Below are 19418 nucleotides of genomic sequence, written 5' to 3' on the forward strand. Positions count from 1 at the left end.
ATACCAAGTTCTGACTGAGTTCTCTTTGAGGAAGGGGTCCAAGGCACCACCGATGTTACCAAATGCTTTTTATTTTACTGCAATAATATTTTGACACATAAATATAATTTCACTGTACTTAGTCCACCCCTGTACACATTTTTCTAGGTGTCAAGTCAAGTCAAGAAGCTTTTATTGTCATTCCATCTATGTACAAGTACACAGTGGAGTGAAATTCCGTTCCTCCAGGAACATCACGGTGCAACAAGGAAAAAAAGTACGAACTGCAGTGCGAAAAAAGTACAAACAAAGTGTGAAAATGCAGACATTGTGTGCAAACAAAAAAATTAAGCTAGAAACAATAAATATGATAAATTAAACAGAGATTGGACACAGTAAACAGACAGGACACTGCAGCACCGACACAGCACTCATTCTGGACATGAGGTAGTGAGAATAAGGTGCATCTGTGAGTCACGCAGTCAGATGACAGACATAAACACAGCAGTTACTGAGGTAGAAAAACCTGAGTAAAACAGTGAAAACAGTGTAGCAGCAATGTTCCAGATAGTGCAAGTAGAGCATCAAAAGAGTTGTGTGTGTGGAGTATGTGTGTGAGGGGGGCTTTCAGTTCAGTCCTTGTGATCAAAGCTGTTGCAGAGTCTGGCAGTGATGGCACAGATACTCCAGTACCTTCTGTGAGATGGCAGCAGTGAGTAAAGTCTGTGTGAGGGATGGATGGGGTCGTCCACAACGCTGGTGGCTTTGCAGATGCAGCATGTGGTGTAGATGTCCATGATGGAGGGGAGAGAGACTCCAATGATCTTCTCAGCTGTCTTCACTGTAGGGTCTTGTGGTCCGAGGCGGTGCGATTCCCAAACCAGGCGATGATGCAGCTGCTCAGGATTCTCTCCACAGTCCCCCTGTAGAACATGGTGAGGATGGGAGGGGGGAGATGAGTCTTCTTCAGTCTCTGCAGGAAGTAGAGGCCTTTGAGCAACCCAGCCCCTGTCACATGAGGAGGTGTAATAAATGCACAGAGTTCATATTTAACCCCTTAAGCGTTAAATCAAATGCAAAATGAGATTCTGACAACCATCTGCAGTAGATCCCCACCACCCCCACACTAACCCTAATACCAAAGCAGCAGCCCTTTACTCCGACAGTAGAGCTGCTACCAGAGCGAATTGGCATGAGCCTCATTGCGGTGAAAGCTCCCGTTCTTAAGGGCTAACGACTGATAAGCACATTTGCCAGCAGCTTGGCAATTAGACATGCTGTTTATCCATGTTGAAAGGAGGGTTCTAGCTATGGTGAGAGAGCATCAGTGGCCACAGCTTTTTAGGGAGAGGATCTATAATATGAATAAAACTGACCCATCGTTATGTTCATATGCATACGCAGCCTGTGGGCCCATGGAAGTGTAGTGCTAATCAGTAATCGAGGGCAATAGAAGAGCTAATTAAAAAGGGGACGTTTTTCGTATTTGGCAGTTCAGCCAAGTTATAAATGAAAATCGACCCCATTTCCTCGATGTGTGTTTGTAGTTTGTGTGAATGATCATTTGCGTTGGCTGAAAAGGGCAGTGTTTCTCATTTTAGACCTTTGAAGTTGTGTCTCCATCCCTGGTGCCTGATGGATGCTGGCATAGATTGGATCCATTTGCAGCCATTTGTGAGCGAACAGTTGCTGTGATTTAATTGGGTTGCAACTTATGACTGCTCAGCTTAATGACCTCTAAATGGCCTACACGGCAATAGCGAAACTTCTAAATTTGTAAATCGATACTGTATGCAGTGGGTGCACACGGTCAATAGATCTCTGTAATGATAGGAAACCATTATGCTTGGCTCTCAAAGTCATTTTTAACAATGCAAGGACATTGCAATGGAAAAGCAACTGATTTATTCAGCTCTAGATGCCAGATACAGATCTTCATGTCCTGCTGATAGATTACACACATTCAGCCTCAAACATTAAATACGCATTCAAGAGTCATGAGTTGTTTTTCATTTCTAACGTTTAATATTGTTTTCTAAATGCTTTACACTCACCATGGACTTTATTGTGTACTTACCGTTCTGCTGTATACCCTGTCTTGTAGTGTAAAGCCCATCTATAACCCATTTAATGTACATATTTGGACCATGAGAACCTCTAAAGTGCATTTACATTGTTTATACCTTAGGAGAGTAAAATGTACCTTCACCCTGACAGTGTATGCCACTATTACAGTAGAGGCCTACCATTATCTTTCTTCTTAGCTGTCGATAATTGCAATAGTAATGATTGCAATCCAGGGAATGGGAGGAGTTTGATGCGGCCTTGGAAAAAGACTTTCGTTCGGCCTCAAAGAGGTTCTGGACAACTGTCCGGCAACTCAGGAGGGGTCGGGTGGCTGCGCCCAAGCTGTATTCGGCAAGGGTGGAGAAAATCTGACTTCGAATAAGGATATTGTCGGTCGGTGGAAGGAGCACTTCGAGGAACTTCTTAATCCGGGAGACGTGCCTCCCTCACGGGAGTCAGGGCCAGAGGCATCTGGGGTGTCAAGTTCCATTTCCCTGGTGGAGGTCACTGAGGTAGTTGGTAAGCTCCTCAGTGGCAAGGCATCGGGGGTCGATGAGATTCGTCCAGAAATGCTCTGGATATTGTGGGGCTGTCATGGCTACCACGCCTCTGCAATATTGCATGGACCTCGGGAACAGTACCCTTGGACTGGCAGACTGGGGTGGTGGTCCCTATTCTTAAAAAGGGAGATCAGAGGGTGCCAATTATCGGGGTATCACACTGCTCAGCCTCCCTGGGAAAGTCTATGCAAAGGTGCTGGAAAGGAGACTCCAACCGATAGTTGAACCTCAAATTGAGGGGGAACAATGTGGATTCCGTCCAGGCCGTGGAACAATGGATCAGCTTTTCACCCTCTCACAGATTGGTGAGGGGGCATGGGAGTTTGCCAACCCAGTCTACATGTGTTTTGTGGACTTAGAGAAGGCTTATGTTGACAGTGTTCCCCTGAGATATCTTGTGGGAGGTCCTCCCACAATCCAATCTCTATCTCCCACTATCCAATCTCTGTACTCCCGGAGTGAGAGCTGTGTCTGTATACTCGGCATCAAGTCAGACTCTTTCAGTGTTAGCGTTGGACTCCGCCAGGGTTGTACCCTGTCTCCACTCTTGTTCGTGATATTCATGGACAGAGTGTCAGGGCGTAGCCAGGGTCAGGAGGGCATTATGTGTGGAGGCCGGAGGGTGGCGTCTCTGCTATTTGCAGATGATGTTGTTCTTTTGGCAGAATCACATGGATGCCTCCAGCGCTTGCTGGAGTGGTTTGAAGCTGAGTGTAAAGCAGTTGGTATGCAGATTAGCACCTCCAAGTCTGAGTCCATGGTCTTGGCCCAGAAAAGGATGGCATGCCCACTCCAGGTAAGGGGAAAGGACCTGCCCCAGGTGGATTAGTTTAAGTTCCTTGAGGTCTTGTTCATGAGTGACGGGAAGAGGGATTGTGAGATCGGCCGTAGGCTGGGACAGGCAGCAGTAATGCGGTCACTGTACCGGACTGTAGTGGTGAAGAGGGAGCTGAGCCAAAAGGCAATGTTTACCGATCTACATCCCAACCCTCACCTATGGTCATGAGCTGTGGGTAATGACCGAAAGAATGAGATCACGAATATAAGCGGCGGAAATGAGCTTTCTTCGTCGGGTGACGGGCTACATGCTATGCGATAGATGTGAGGAGCTCTGTCATCCGGGAGGAGCTCAGAGTAGAGCCGCTACTCCTCTGCATTGAGAGGAGCCAGGTGAGGTGGTTCGGGCATCTGATCCTCCTGGTGGGGGTGTTCCAGGCACGGCCTACTGGGACAAGACCCCAGGGTCGTCCTAGGACCCGCTGGAGGGATTATGTCTCCAAGTTGGCTTGGGAGCGGCTTGGGGTCCCCAGGAATGAGCTGGAGGAAGTTGCGGGGGACAGGGTCATCTGGGATTCTCTGCTCTCCCAACTGCTACTGCGACCCTGGCTGGACGATGATGATGATGATGATGATGATGAGGGGAAAATATAATTGCAGTCTTTCTCACCAGTATTGCAGTTTAAATGCAATTGTTTTCTATAAATTAGATTCCATGCTTTTTTTTGGCAATAACACCAGTGCAGCTATTTTTTAAATAAATAATATAGGAATCTGATTCTGAATAATAAAGGAATCTGAATCTGAATCTGAATTTACAGAGCCCTGCTGGTGACATCCCATATAAATGAAAATAATGCATGGCCATGCCTTATTAACACGTGGGAACAAGATCCTAATGCATGGCCACGACTTAGTGAGGCGTGGGAATGTGATAATTAAGTTGTAACGAGAGCATGCCTTACTAAGTCTGAGTTAGGATCTCATTCCCACGCCTTATTAAGATGTGGCCATACATTATTTTTATTTATACAGGATGCCACCAGCAGGGCTCCGTATTTTTTGGATGTTTTTGTGGTTTCGTTGCTGAAAGTAGTGTGCCAACTCACAAGCTCCACATTTTTACGTATTGAACTGACTCTTTAGGATATAAGTCAAATTCTGTCCTCAGTCGACAACTGCATTCTTTCATATTGTAATTTCAATATAAAAATTATGAATTATTTAACCGATAAGGTTTAAGCGTTAAGGCGGACGCATGTGTGGAGGTAAGCGACTTTTATTAGGGGCAAATCCAGGGTCATAGTCGAGACAGTCCAGGTTCATATAGCCAACACTGATGGATTGGGGGACAGACATGACATAAACCGGAATAAACAGCAAACAGAGACCGAGACATCAAACAAAGACCGGCAAACACAAGGGGCAAACACAGGGCTTAAATACACAGAACAATGAGGGACAGGTGAACTCAATCAGGGGCGGAGTAACCAAACAGGGGGCAGGACTTAAACCAAAACAAAAGAGCACATGGACAGGACTGGGAGGGGCCAATCATGACACTTATCCTCAACTGAACGTGTGAATGAACCAGTTCACATTCTATTGGAATGTTAACATGAATGTTAAAGTAACTGTGGCCAGCTTAAATCATTAGGATCATCTCTAATAATTGTGGTCAGGCAATTATGTAATAATAATTGTGACTTAATATTATTATAGTTATAATTTTGGTGGTGGATCTGTAAGGGCCCAGCTTGCACCGCCAACAGAGGGCAATGGGAATGCCAATTCAGGGAACTCCAATTCCCAGAATCTCTTGGGCTGATTAGACCCAATCTGGTACAACTGTGGACTCCCCTTCTTAAGGCCATGGCAAACAGCAGTAGTTTGTCACACCTTTGTAGAGGGTTGTAGAGGCTTAGCCCAGATGGGTGTTTAGCCAAAAAAAAGTTCAGCCTGGTAGGGGTCGCTAACGAGATATCTGTTCCTGCAGTTTAGTAATCTGTATTTTCAGTTTATAAACTATACCGAAGGATTTGTAAACTGTTGCTACTGTACTGAAATGACGCTTCTGCAAATGACTTTAAGGATTGTCCACTGGGCTGTAAATAGCCAGCAATTCTTGCATAGTCAAGGTTTAATATTATTCCTTTTAATGTGCGATATGCTCTCTGGGCTGAAACTCCATCTAGTCGTCGCTGGCTGTGTGGTGGGATGATACAGGCAAAAACGAGTATTTTTGCCTTGTTTTAAACAAGTGCATTCACATAATACATTCCTAAAACAACTCCAATTAAGCAGTAACATTCAACTGTAATTTAATGAAATGTTAAAGCTGTTGATAAGTGTATAGGTAAAGCAGAGCACGATTGCATATCACATATGGGAGCTTTACAGGTAGCTAACTAATCTGTGGGTGCAGTTTACAGATCCATCTGTACAGTTTTGCAAACTGAGAGTACAGTTTACAAATGTGTGGGCACATTTTATAAACTGAGAGTAAGGATTACTAAACTGCAGGGCCAGATTTTCCTCCTCACCCCTACTGGGCTTTATGGAAAAGAAAAGAGAATTTGCCCCAGAACTACTTAAAAGCCCAAAAAGAAGGCTTGAAGAATAAACGGCTCCAAGCCATACAAAAGGTGAGTGAAACAAAGTCTATCTTGCTCTCAATCATAGAGGAAGTGTTTTTTTTGTTTTCTGATTATCTTTTATTTCACTTTTCTATCTCAGCCTTTGTTTGAGCACGATGTTTCCAGCGTCCCCTTTGTTTGACTTTTTCCCACCATTTTTTTTTTTTTAATTTCCCATTCCCGTTGAGGTCTTTTTCCTGTTTTTGCCTGGGCTTCCTTTACCTTTAGCCTGGCTTTGAGCCACCTCAACCCCAATGTGCGCAATCACCCAATTCACTCTCCATCACCTCAATGAATTCAAAGACCCTTTCTCATGGGTTTTCCTCTCTGCACTTGGGTCCACCTCCCTGCCGTCCCATAACAGGATCACTATCATAACAGCAGTGATGTTGGCATGATGGTGGCTTGGTAGCATGTGAGGCATTGGTGCAAGTGTATCAGGCAGAGTGGGTTTTCTTCCATATTGGTGTCGCTGCTAGTGTGGAAACCCAATCAATATATCCACCTTGTGGTCAGCAAATGATGACTTGCGAAGGATGAAAGGATGACTGTCCATGGCAGCAGATAGGTTACAGTTTCTAAGGAAGTTGACAGTGATGGCTAACTCCCCCAATTTAATTAGCCCTAGCTTTGCAGAGACTATCAGTTATTGTCACTCTCCAGGCCTCACTGGGAGACCAAACTGAGTCCCTAAGAATTTGGTCACTCTGTTTTGAATTGAGTCATTCTGTGTGCATATGGTGCTGTGCATCTGTTCTTCAGTAAACAAAGTAGGTTGCTTGCAGACTCTACTTTATGACAAGTAATTGTGATGAGCAAGCTGCTGAGGCATTTTTGTTTTCCTCCAAGAAACATTACTTCCTTCATTTAACTGTTTGTTTGCATGCCTTTGGATGTAATAGGGGCTGTAAATGCATTGAAATGACATGTATGAAAGTCCACTGAGTTGCAGAGGCAAATAAGAAAGTGTTGACTCCAACCAGCGGTGGACGAAGTACACAAATCATGTACTTGAGTTAAAGTAGAGACACCCAAGGTAAAATATTACTCCAGTAAAAGTATTTACCTTCAAATGTACTTAAGTATAAAGTAAAAGTACTAAAAGAGGAATTATGGCTCTAATATCCTGTTATCATTTTTATAACAAGACTCACTTCATGAACTCATTTTAGGGGAAAATCCTCCAGCGTCTCTCTTGGTAAACCAGTCTTTTAATAGAATGTCATTAATTAGTGACGTTGACGTCTATTAAAATGATCATAAGCACAAAACACTGAAGGTATTTATGTTGAACAGACTCTCCCAAAATTTTATGCTGCTGCGCTGACGTTGAACCGTGTGCTGCACTAGGTCGGTGTGACCAACAGGTCAAAACAAGCTCTAAACAAAGTGACCACTGGGCCCTGATTGGTGCTCTTGATGCTCTTGATGGTGCTCTTTGCACTTCTTTCGTTTTGATATGTTATGTTTTTATACACACAGAAACCAAAAGGAACAACAGATTTCTCAAAATGTAGTGGAGGAAAAAGGAAGATATTAGACTTTGAAATGTAGTGGAGTGAAAGTAAAAAGTCCAAAATGGAAAAACTTCAGTACAGATACACTAAAAAACTACTTTACTTCATTACTGACCACCACTGACTCCAACTCACTGCCGTTAAATGAACACATGTAGCAATACTGTTTACAAGTAGTAGCAAATCTGAATGTTTTCGCCTTTTGTCTCAGTGGGCTTGACTTTCAAACTACAGTTCACAGAGATTGAACAGAGAAAGCACATCATGGACCCTAATAGCCCATTAGTCACCTAGTGCTGTCCACTGAGCTACTCTCACTATATTGCACATAGTCCTGACATCCTCTCCCTTCAGAAAACATCTAAAGGAGCTGGATTTCACATCTGCAGGACGTCTGGTGGAAATGTACCAAAGAAGTTAGTTTCTCTTCTTCATAGCATATTTTGTTTTATCTTCAGAGACATTTGCTGTGCTCTTTCACTGTTCCTGTTGTGTGCAGTAGAGCGTGATGCTGGTAAAAAGAGCTCTTTTTAATGAGAGGCACATTGGAACATGTGACCTTCTGTCTTGTTAGGGCAGGTTAGCATATTGCCACCACGTCGCCTCAAACCACGAGGACTGAAACAGCCACAGAGACTGCAGGAGTCTAAAGGCTGAACTATACTTATGTGCCTGGAATCTGCAAACATATGTGGGTGATGTTTGTTTGTAGATGGTCACATAGTTGGCTGTGAACATACTTATATGTAACAGGAGCTTGAACAACAAAGAAGAACATCTTGCATTATATTGTAGAGAATGGATTAAAGAAGAAAAGTACTGGAAGCAGCAGAACACTGATTTACAGAAACATCCACTTTTCTGTCTCCTCATAGGAGTCACTGGTGTTACTGATCGTCATTGGTGTTCGACATAATAAAGGAAACACCAGAGACGTTTTAATGAACAATGCATCTTACTAAATACCTGGTACAGAGCATCAAACCACATGCTGTCAATCATGGAACATCACACCAGTGACATCAGCTAAAAGCTTCATATGAAATCATGAGCTAAATTAGAAAACCTCTGAGAACTGAAAGACTCAGTGGACTCACCATGTGCTTCTCTTTGTAGATCATCAGAAAACTGGTCAAAGGAGGTTGAGTGACGTCATCAGTGTGACTTTTATTTCAGAGTAAGAGATTTTTGGTTGTGCAATGACATCAGTGACACGACTCCAGGGGACTTTCATTATATGTTTTATAATATTTCTTGGCGATGTGTTTTCTTTCTTAGTCATGTGGAGATAATTGCAGTTAAAATTGCAGAAATTTTTTTTATCTCAAAATATGGCCTCCTTCACACAGGACTGTGGGGACAAGTTCTTTTTTCAAGTGTAATATATCTGTAAATGCAAGGGACACACTGTCTGTAGAATGAGACTTGAGAAATTCAATAAAGCCAAAGTCACCGTCTTATTCAAAGTTGTAATTTTACTTTAGATTAGGGCTGCAACAAACCACTGATCTGAGATGAATAATATGTTGATTAGTAAAGCGAATAATCATTTATTTGGATTATGAATCCCTACTTTTCCAAATAACACTAGCTATTGGCTTTTAAATTTAGTTATTTTGTTTTATGAATTTGCTCAATAACAATGAACACAGTAAAGATGAATTCATTATTCAGCAATTCACTGTTTTAATGAACTTTTGTATCATCAGCCGGAAACTTTTCCCTGTCCAAACCTAAATTAATAATGTGCAAATTAGCAGCAATGAAATAGTTTTCCTTTAATCGAGTAGGTAAATAATCAGTCTAAATTTAAATGTTAATATTAAACCGCTTTGTGCCGTCTGCTGTCTGTCTTGCAGCTAAATTGTACAATGATGGGTCTTTATTGAAACGGAGGAAAGTCAGCATCTCTAAGATACTATACAAATTGATACAAATCAGTTTACACATGCAGTTGTATATTTCTGAGCAGGTAATGATTGGATATTGCACAGAAATAATTACAGATACTGCACAGAACGTGTGTGTACTGCACTTGTACCATTCTGTCAGCAGCAGATAAGAAGTGAAAGGACATTTGGGAATAATAATCCACTCAATCTACAAAAATAGGTTTACTTAAGCAACTAGAATGGTGGTCAAGTATTTGATTTCCATATAAAACCAATGTGGTCAATAAGATATACAAAAACAATTCAGTCTGCTCATTATAATCATCTCCCAAAACACCAAGTTCAGCGTAGTTTTGTGCTGCTTTTTCCTTGTGGAAGTCACAAGCCATGCTTTAGCTGGCAGGGCCATATGCCATGGCCTCCCCCAGAAAAGGAGAATTTAGTACACAGAGAGTGTCAAACCATCACCAGTGAATCCATTCAAATGATGGAACATCTCCACCAATTCATCATCATGAGAAACGCTCCCAATTTCTCCGACTGAGCATCCATCATCCTCGCTGAGATATCAGCGCAGGGCTTCCCCTCCACCAGATGTTGTGTCTGACAGGCACTCTAATGATATTCTGTGTTTCGCTGTTTAAACCATCCTCCTATCTCAGGAAGACCTTGGGGCTATGGCTGCGATGAGTGATGGCTCCTGCTTCCAGGTTGTCTACAGAAAATGGCTCAGACAGAATGCGAGGCTGACTCACTGTCTTCTCTTTTTCCCCCTCATACAATGAACAGTTTTGACAGATGTTTTCATATAAAAAGATGAATAGCCAGTGCCAGTGCATAAGATATGCAAAATAAATAATACTTGTCATTTACAGTATTAACATGCAAAATTAAATCAGTAAAAAATATTTTTCACTTTCTAGGCCCAAAGTCCTCCCAAGAAGAACCAATTCATTTAATGTTAGAACGGTAACCGCATCATGTTGTGTGATTCTCCAACAGGGTTTTAATCAAGTCATTAAAGAGGCCATGGCTTGTTTAATTACTTGTGAAATCTAAATCATGTGCTATTTCACAGTTGTACACCCAAATGGATTACATTATGTCGCATGACCTGTTGTTTGCTCCTTAAAGGTGCACCGGAACAGCTAAATAGCATCACAGCTTGCTATGAAGCCTGTAGTAACTGTATGATAGATAGATGGATAGATAACGGGCATAAATATGATGCATCTATGAAATATATAACTATGAACAATATACACAATTCTAATATATGTATGTATGCATGCATATGTGTGTGTGTGTGTGTGTGTGTGTGTATATATATATATATATATATACATATATATATATATATACACACACACACACAATACTATAAATACAATATATAAATATATAAATATATATATATATATATATATATATATATATATATATATATATATATATATATATATATATATATACACAATATATATATATGTTATGTACTGTTGGAGCAAGCAAGTATGTTCAGTATGCTATGTATGTATAATACTATGCAAAAGTCAGAGTACAATTTCCAAAAATTCCATTTTTCCAGGAGATATTTATAAGTAGATTAGATAGAAGGGAATTCACTTGCATAAGGAAGAGGAAATAAGTGAACAAATAGGACTTAAAGCTTTCATCTTTGAGAGAGAGGAGAAAATCAAGCTCCAGAGGAGTTCTGAAAAAATCCAGTGGCGATTCAGTTCATCCTCCCACTGCGAGAAGACTGCTCGGCACTATGGGTGTGAAAGGACGTGTAGCTGTCAAGAAGAACCTCACTGAAGAAAGGAAATGGACAACAAAGAAGAACATTTGCGACTCAAACAAAGGCTGCGTTCACATTACAGGTCTCAGCACTCATACCAATTTTTTATTTATTTATTTTAATTAATTAATTTATTTATTTTTGCTCAAATCCGATCTCTTTGACATGTTGGTTCACACTTGTTTAGGTCAGTGATTCAAATCTGTTATTAATGTGTGATGAACCGGCCTGAAATGACCCTCATGAGCTCATCCTATTCAGTGACGTTGCGTGACTGAATCACTGCATGAACTGCACAAACTAATGAGCAGAACAAGCTTCACTGAGGAGATCATTAACTCTGATCAGCTCTCAGCTTCATTATTGAAGCCAGATGAAGGAGAAAAAAGGTGAGATACGCTGCTTTTCCACTGTTTACAGGCTTTAATGTCTGTTCGGCGCTGCTGCCATGGTAACGCTGAAAGTTGGCTCACGTGCAGTGGGAAAAAAGCACATGAATTAAGATCTTGGCGTCACATTAAGGTCACATGGCCACGAATCAGATACGTATCCAATGAAGGACCAATGAAGTTGCAACCAACTTCTAAGACTGAACTTTCGGCATGTCAAGAACCACACCTTCAGATTTCTTTGGAAAACTGGAAGTGTTTGGAAAAGAATGGAAGCTGTAATGAAAGCAAAGGATGGACACGTGCTGAAAAGATGTGACATGTAGTTGTTGAGGCCTCTGTGTCATTTTCTGTGAGGTATGTTTTCTGGTTTTTCATTACACTGAAAAATGAATAATTAAGAAGCTGTACCTTTTGGCCTCTGACTTTTGCACAGCGCTGTGGGATGCTCCTCAAGCGTACAGATGGAACATCATTGCTTAAGAAGCAAGAACAATTAGCTACTAAGTGAAAGAAATGGGGTTCGGAGCTGCAGTTTGCTTTGTTTACATAATCATTATGTATAAACATTGGAATGACAAACATGAACCGTCGGTGGAATACACATGGCTGCTTAAATTCTGCATTTCCAAACTAGTGATACTTTCGGACTGAATAAGCTTTGAGAGAGGTGGAACAGAAGCTTCCCAAATGTCTGGCTTTCTGCCAAGGTTATTCTGCATGCAGATGTGCATTTGCATATCTAGGTAATGTTGGCTCATGTTACAATGATGAATGGGATCATAACAGGTAATGGGGGATAGCATGCAGCATTGTTCACATAATGCAGCGCCTACTTAAATCACGTCAGACAAATAGGCCACGTGTGTCATACTGATATTACTGACACACCAAAACTATATACATCCCTTTTTGTCTTTTTTGTGCATAATTTAAAAACTTCACGCATTCTTTACCAGAATAAAAAGTTTTGTTATTTTAACTTCAATTAAAAATTAAGAATGTTTGTTCTTTTTCTATAAATTTACCAGGAGTTAGGAGGTTTTGTTTCAACAATGACGATATAATAGCAGGTCTAAATGGCTAACATAGGCTCTAATGCCCCTTAAACCATCATGAATACTGGCTTTTGGACTGTGCATTGATAACAAGCTGATTGGTCTTTAGTCTGGAGGACACAGTGTCCATGATTTCCAAAAAGAATTTCAAATGTTGAATCGTTGGACCACAGGACACTTTTCCACTTCCCTTCAGCCCATTTTAAATGAGCTCAGGCCCAGAGAAGGTGGCAGCATTTCTGGATCCTATTTATTTGGTTTTAATCTGCTTTTTTGGATGCAGTGATTAACTGTTTTTACAGACAGTGGTTTTCAGAAGTGTTTCTGAGCCCATGCAGTGATTTCCACTACAGAATCATATCTGTTTTTAATGCAGTGCCATCTGAGGGCCCAAAGATCATGGCCAGCTAATACTGGTTTCTGGCCTCATCCCTCACATACAAAGATTTCTCCAGATTCTCTGAGTCTTTTAATGATATTAGGTACTGTACATGATGAAAAGCAGAAGTTCTTTGCTGTTTTATGTTGAGAAACGTTCTTCTTGAATCGTTGCTCTATTTGATAGTGCAGTCTTTCACAGAGTGGTGAACCCTCCTCACCTTTACTTCTAAAAGACCCCGCCTCTCTGAGATGCTCTTTATACCCAATCATCTTACTGACCTGTTGCCAATCAACCACCAGGTGTTTACTTTGCATTACACAACTTAACTTATCACAGTTCTTACTCATAATACACAAACAAACTCATAATACACAAATAACAACATATAAATCTGTTGCACATAACAGCTTTTTGTTTTTTGATGTTTTGATGTTTTAGGTTTGGTTCTGCAGTTACATGCAAAAGTTTGGGTGGCCCAATCAAATAACATGCAATGTTGATTTTTGAAGGGAGAAAAAGTAAAACATCCTCTAAAGAGAACACATTTCTGTACATTTTAATACACATTTACTGTTAATTTGCTTAATTTAACATATTGGAAAAACGTTTTTTTCAATCAACAATCTGGGGTGTGAAACATTGTCTGCTGGTTTAGCAGCTAAATTATTACAGAAATAGACTTGAATGTAACCTGTAAAGCTTCTCTGAGCAAAAGGCTACTGGCCGACCAGCAATTCTCCCAATTCCCTGCTTCATCATTTGTAGCTAGGCATGATAAGACAGAGCAGTGCACCCTCGTCTTGGTGCTATGAGGGAAAGATTGGCTTCACATTGAGATATATTTATCTAATATATCGAATTGTGTCAAACTCAACCACTAAAAGGGCCACATAAAAAAACAGAGAACGTCTATGTTTTATTACAGTTTTAATAAACATTTTGCTGTAAACCGAACTGACCATTGTCAATTCAAAATATGTTGGTTAAAAACTTGTAGTAAACCTTGAAATATTACATAAGTACTCAAAATATTCAAAATGCACATGTCCTCAGGTACTCAGTCTTTTAAACCTACCTACCTGTATGAACTAAACACCTGGGATCCTTTTCCTACTGCAAGTTCAAGACTTGGGCTCAGTTTGATGTTAAGTGTTTATCTTGGCTGAACTACATTTAGTGTTTTTGGTAACACCTCAATTCTACACAGTTCCACACCAGTCATATCACCAGTGTCCCATACATTGCTGTTGGGGTAGGAGAGTCAGAGGGCATATTACATAGCAGTGCTGTGGCCTTCTAGAACTGAATGTGTGGAGCACTGTTGTAGAGGATGCAGGTGTGAAATAGATGTGAAAGGGACTTACAGTTCAACTGATAGAATGCCTGCTTGGAAGACCTTGTGTGGGTTAGTGCAATTGGATGTCTAGTGTGCGTGGGAAGGGTGCAGTAAGGGATCAATACCAGAGAGGATGTGTGTGTGTGTTGTGAACCCCACCTAGACTGAACATGGGACCCAGTTGCTCGAACACATCCATCTCTGGCACTCGGCACACTAACAGTGTATCCTCAGCACTGCTGTATTCAGTCCACACGCTTCACAGTCATTTGCTGGCCAAGTGCTCACATGACATTTGATAGTCAAGTAGGATGAAAGATTAACAATAAGAAAACAAACACACAGCACTGCAATGTAAAATAATGCAGAAATTTGAGAAAAGATTATCATTAATTTCTTGCTCTTATTTATCCATATTTGCATGATTTCACATTAACAATTGCTTCATTGGTAATACAAAAAACTGAATCATAAAAAAGATAATAAAAAAACACATACAGCTGAATGTATAGCAAAAGCTTTAGTGTATGTATAACACATAACTAAAACATAAGACGTGACTGTTTCAGCATCATATTTTTCCCTAAAACAATTTAATCAATGCCACTCCTAGCTCATACAAAGTCAGGAAACATTTACATAACACATGATAAAAAATAGAAACATATTTAGAACTGTTAAATAAAAAAATATGCATGTATAAAGTATCAGTGCTTCAGTATGTTTACATATTACAGCATGGTAAACAATTCCATACTCTAAGGCCCAGTCCCATTTCTTATTTTTACCCTACTCCTTGTTTTTGGGTGTTGCCCCTTGTTACTGAGTTACAGGGCAGTGGTTGAGATCTGCCCTCTGAAATGGGAGCCTCAGATAAAAAGAGCATCACTTCTTTAACAGCTACTAGCGCTGCTCTGTAGGCGACCCCGCCCATCTGCAGTGACAGCAGAGGAGGGTAAAGTTCAGCTCCTCACTGCTGGGCTTTAGTTACATTTAGGGATCATACGCCTTCAAAGAGGGGGGCAATAATTTGTTATCACCAACCCATTTATGGCATTTGGCAGATGCTCTTATCCAGAGCGACTTACAATTTGATCATTTTTACACAAGTAGGCCAAGGTAGTGTTAGGAGTCTTGCCCAAGAACGCTTATTGGTATAGTGTAGATTGCTAGCCCTGGTGGGGGATTGAACTGCATTATATTTTATTATATTTTTTATCGGATAAAATTCTCACATTTGTGGGTTTGTTTGGTGGCTCACACAGCTATCGTGCTGTTTTTTTTTTTTCTTTTTTTTCTCTTGACACTCTGTTTGGTCCAGAAAGGCCATCAGGTAGGTTGTGATTTTCTGGATTGTTATCTTGAGGTATTGTTTCTGGTTTGAGATCTTGAGAAGTTTTTGTCATGAGATAATGTGTAAATTATCTTGTGATTGCAAGATAACAATCCAGAATATTATAGCGACAGCTCATGGCCTCTCCAGACTTACAGAGTTTGGAGTCTATCTGAAAAACCTCCATTTGGAGGGTCATGTAGCCCAAACCCTTCCCCTAGACGCAAACACACAAAACAGAGGGGTAGGGGCTAAGTAGTACTGGCCAGGGGTGAAATGGGACTGGGCCTAACTTTCAGTACTTTCAATTCCTTATTTAAAGGGCTAGTCTTGTAAATCTCTTTTTTTTTAACAAAAGATTTTGCTGTAGTATGTAAACATTGTCAATGTCTCAAAACATACTGGTCCATAAAGTCCATACATCAAATCAAATCAAATGAAATTTATTTGTAGTGCTTTTTATAACTGATGTTGTCACAAAGCAGCTCCACAGAATTCCAGTAAAGACAAAGTTTTAATTTGAATGTAAAACCCCCAGGTCAGCAAGCCAGGGGGGACAGTAACAAGGAGAACCTCTCCCAGAGCTGAGGAAGAAACCTTGGGAGGAACCAGGCTCACAAGGGGGACCCATCCTCCTCTGGTCAAACTACCTACAAGTGATTATACTACTAATATTAATAGCAGTAGTGGTAGTAGTAGAAATAGCTAGGCGTCCATGAAAACTTCAGTGTAGTTTTCCAGGCAGGTAGTCCAAGGCAGGTGGCAGTAGCCGGGGCGTGGGCAGCTGGTCTGAAGTGGGTAGCAGGAGAGCTCGACAGTCCGTCGTCCATCAGTGTCCAGCCAGACATGTGGGGGTTCGTTTACTCGGAAAAAGGTAGAGAGATGGACTTAGTTTTGTTACATGGAAGCCAAACTGCAAAAACAGCCCATTTTGAATGATTGTTTTTGAAATGTCACAAAAACTCATTTACATACATCCACCTGTTCAGCCTACAGCAGTTCAGCCCTGTCCATTCACTGAAATTTTAATACTGCTTTTCCAGTGAGGTGCATTACAGGGTGGCCTGTCGGAACAAAGGTCACTAACATAAATCAATCTTAAAGGCACAGTAACAAAAACAGCCATTTTGATTGTAAGAAATCAAGAGAGATTGGACAACTGTCATATAATTAAGCAGTAGAAGACGAGAAGTAGTAGAAGTGTGTTATCGTGAAGTAACATCACAGCTGTGATTTGGTCGCCGTAGATCATCACAGCCGTTATTGGTGATAACACATTCTTCGAGTGCTCTATTGCTGTAATACAACAGTTAAATAAACAAAGTAAGAAATTCATAAACTGGGCCGTGAATGTGCTGTTTAATATGTTTTAATGTTCAGTTCCTGCCTTCCACCCGATGACCGCTGGGAGCACCCGCAACCCCCAACCCCCCCCCAACTCACGACCCTGAGGGAGAAGTGGCTTAGAAAATGTGTGTGTGTGTGTGTGTGTTCAGTTCCTTCCTCCAAATTATAGCTCCTTAACGAGCAGCTTGTTGCTTCGTCATAGTAACGAGCTCCGCCCACTCGCTGCACAGCCGGCGGTTCATTCTCCAGCTCCTTACACTAAATTCCCAAATTGTCGTCACCACTGAGCAGCTTTTTGGTCGGCAGCTGTGACAGAAGAACAGCTAAACAACCTGGAATCAGCCAGAAATTAACTCAATACCATTCGCCAAATGTGTCATCTGATCTTCAGTCTGACCAAATCAGACTGAGCCATAAAACTGACCCAATATCAGGTTCAGCTCAGTTTGGTCAGTTTTTTCCAGATCAGTATTAATGTTGTTTTGTTCCAGCCAGTCTGTAAAGCTTCTTACAGCCTGTTAATTTGGCGAATGGTATTGGGTTCATTTCTGGTTGATTCCAGGTTGTTTAGCTGTTCTTCTGTCACAGCTGCCGACTGAAAAGCTGCTCAGTGGTGACGACAGTTTGGGAATTTAGTGTCGTCTCATCTTCAGAGTTGGACCAAATCAGCTGTCGGTCAGATGTGATCTTAAAAATGTCCGTTTTCTGTTTGTGGCAAAGTAAGAAGTAAAAATGTTCAAATGGCTTGAGTGTGTCCTACAGCTATCAAAGTCATTGCAATGGCGTCTTAACAGAGTGATAGTGTTTGTGAAAAACCCGTGACATTATGGCGTGATAATAATAATAATAATAATAATAATATTATTATTATTATTATTATCCGTTTGTGGGGCTGGAATTAACTTGAATAAAAAGTAATCATGACTGTTTTTTCCTTATTAAAAACAAAAAAAGTCATTACATGGAATAAGAATGTTGTAGGAGATGTACCATTAAATAAAGTTAACACTACTTTGCAGTGACATTGTATTCCGTGCTCTTCAGTTTGACTACTCAATCCAATAAACACTGGATGCTTATCAGGTTTTATATTTGTGTTCATCAGGTTTTTGCTGTTGTATTGTTTGGGTTTCAAGCATTGTGATGCTACACTTGGCATCTGTATTGAAGTCAGAATCATGGATTGTGACGGCGCTGATGCAGTACTGAATAAATGAACACCAAAGAAGCATGCAGAATATCATTAACATGGAAAGAGAAAGCTGTTTATTCATAAGCACAATCAAAGTCTCATGCTCGAGTCCGTCTTTCCCGTGTGGTTGTTTTTGAATTTTTTAAAGCACTTGTGTCTTTTCCCACCGCCCTGAGAGACATCCTGTAACATCCCTAAGAAAATCTTCTCTATCCATAATCCCTTGCCTTTATCTGCTACAGTACTATAGTTGGTGCAAAGTAAAATCAACTTCACAAATTTCTTGTGGTTGCTTTTTAAATCTCTCATCCAGAATATTTTTAAAAAGCTGAATATCTTAGCATAATGTATGCTGAATATATAAATGTGATTTTTTTTTTATTTCTCATACATAGGCATCTTGTGGTCAGATTCTGAGTCTACAGATTATCTTTCTCCCACACCTCATGCGGTCAGGGCAGAGGTGGCCTGCTGTTTATTTTTAATGAGATCCTCCATAATTGATGTCTGTGCTCCTCCGGGTTCTGCCTTTATCAGGCTTTATCATTCTAATCACACACCCCCACTGTCTGCGTTGCCCAGCTTTTGGCCAGTTGCCCCAGCAACATTTCTCTCACGTACAGTTCTTGTTTGACACTGTTTACTCCGTTTAACCAACAGCGTTCGCAGCATAGAAACACTGTTACATCACCTGAGTAAAAGTCATTCATGATCAAGAAATGCAAAAGGTCCAAAGCCTTTTGAAGGAATTGCACGCTGATTGAGCTGCGACTGCTGTGTACAAACAGCCTCGGCCAGCTTAATCATGCTGGGTTCGTGGGACGAAAGTGGCTGTGATGTCCTTTTGAACACACTCACACTAATTGATACCAGGGTGCCTCATTATTTCTGTGAACTACTGTCTCTTTTCAGGTGTACGACACTGCACTATGACACCGAGCTGCCATCTACCAGCATCGTGATCACGTTCCACAACGAGGCACGTTCCACTCTGCTGCGCACAGTTAGGAGGTAAGGCAAATCACTGGTACCATGGTCCTCTACACAAACCTTGAGGAGTAGTTCCTTGAGAAAGACTGCATTATCACAGTCAGAACACAATATGAAAATAATAATGTCGCGTTTGTCAGTTTAAGGTAGTAGAACGGTTTA

General features: G+C 40.9%; 1 protein-coding gene across 1 annotated transcript in view; it reads left to right on the forward strand.

Moving 5' to 3' along the window:
- Positions 1 to 19418, forward strand: part of galnt14 (UDP-N-acetyl-alpha-D-galactosamine:polypeptide N-acetylgalactosaminyltransferase 14 (GalNAc-T14)) — a 118682-nt gene that overhangs the window by 18519 nt on the left and 80745 nt on the right. The window contains exon 3 of the mRNA XM_017701048.2: positions 19179 to 19277. Coding sequence (XP_017556537.2) covers positions 19179 to 19277 — 99 coding nt within the window. The remainder of the gene's footprint in view (positions 1 to 19178; positions 19278 to 19418) is intronic.

This window comes from Pygocentrus nattereri, chromosome 4, assembly GCF_015220715.1.
Source record: "Pygocentrus nattereri isolate fPygNat1 chromosome 4, fPygNat1.pri, whole genome shotgun sequence".
Lineage (NCBI taxonomy): Eukaryota > Metazoa > Chordata > Actinopteri > Characiformes > Serrasalmidae > Pygocentrus > Pygocentrus nattereri.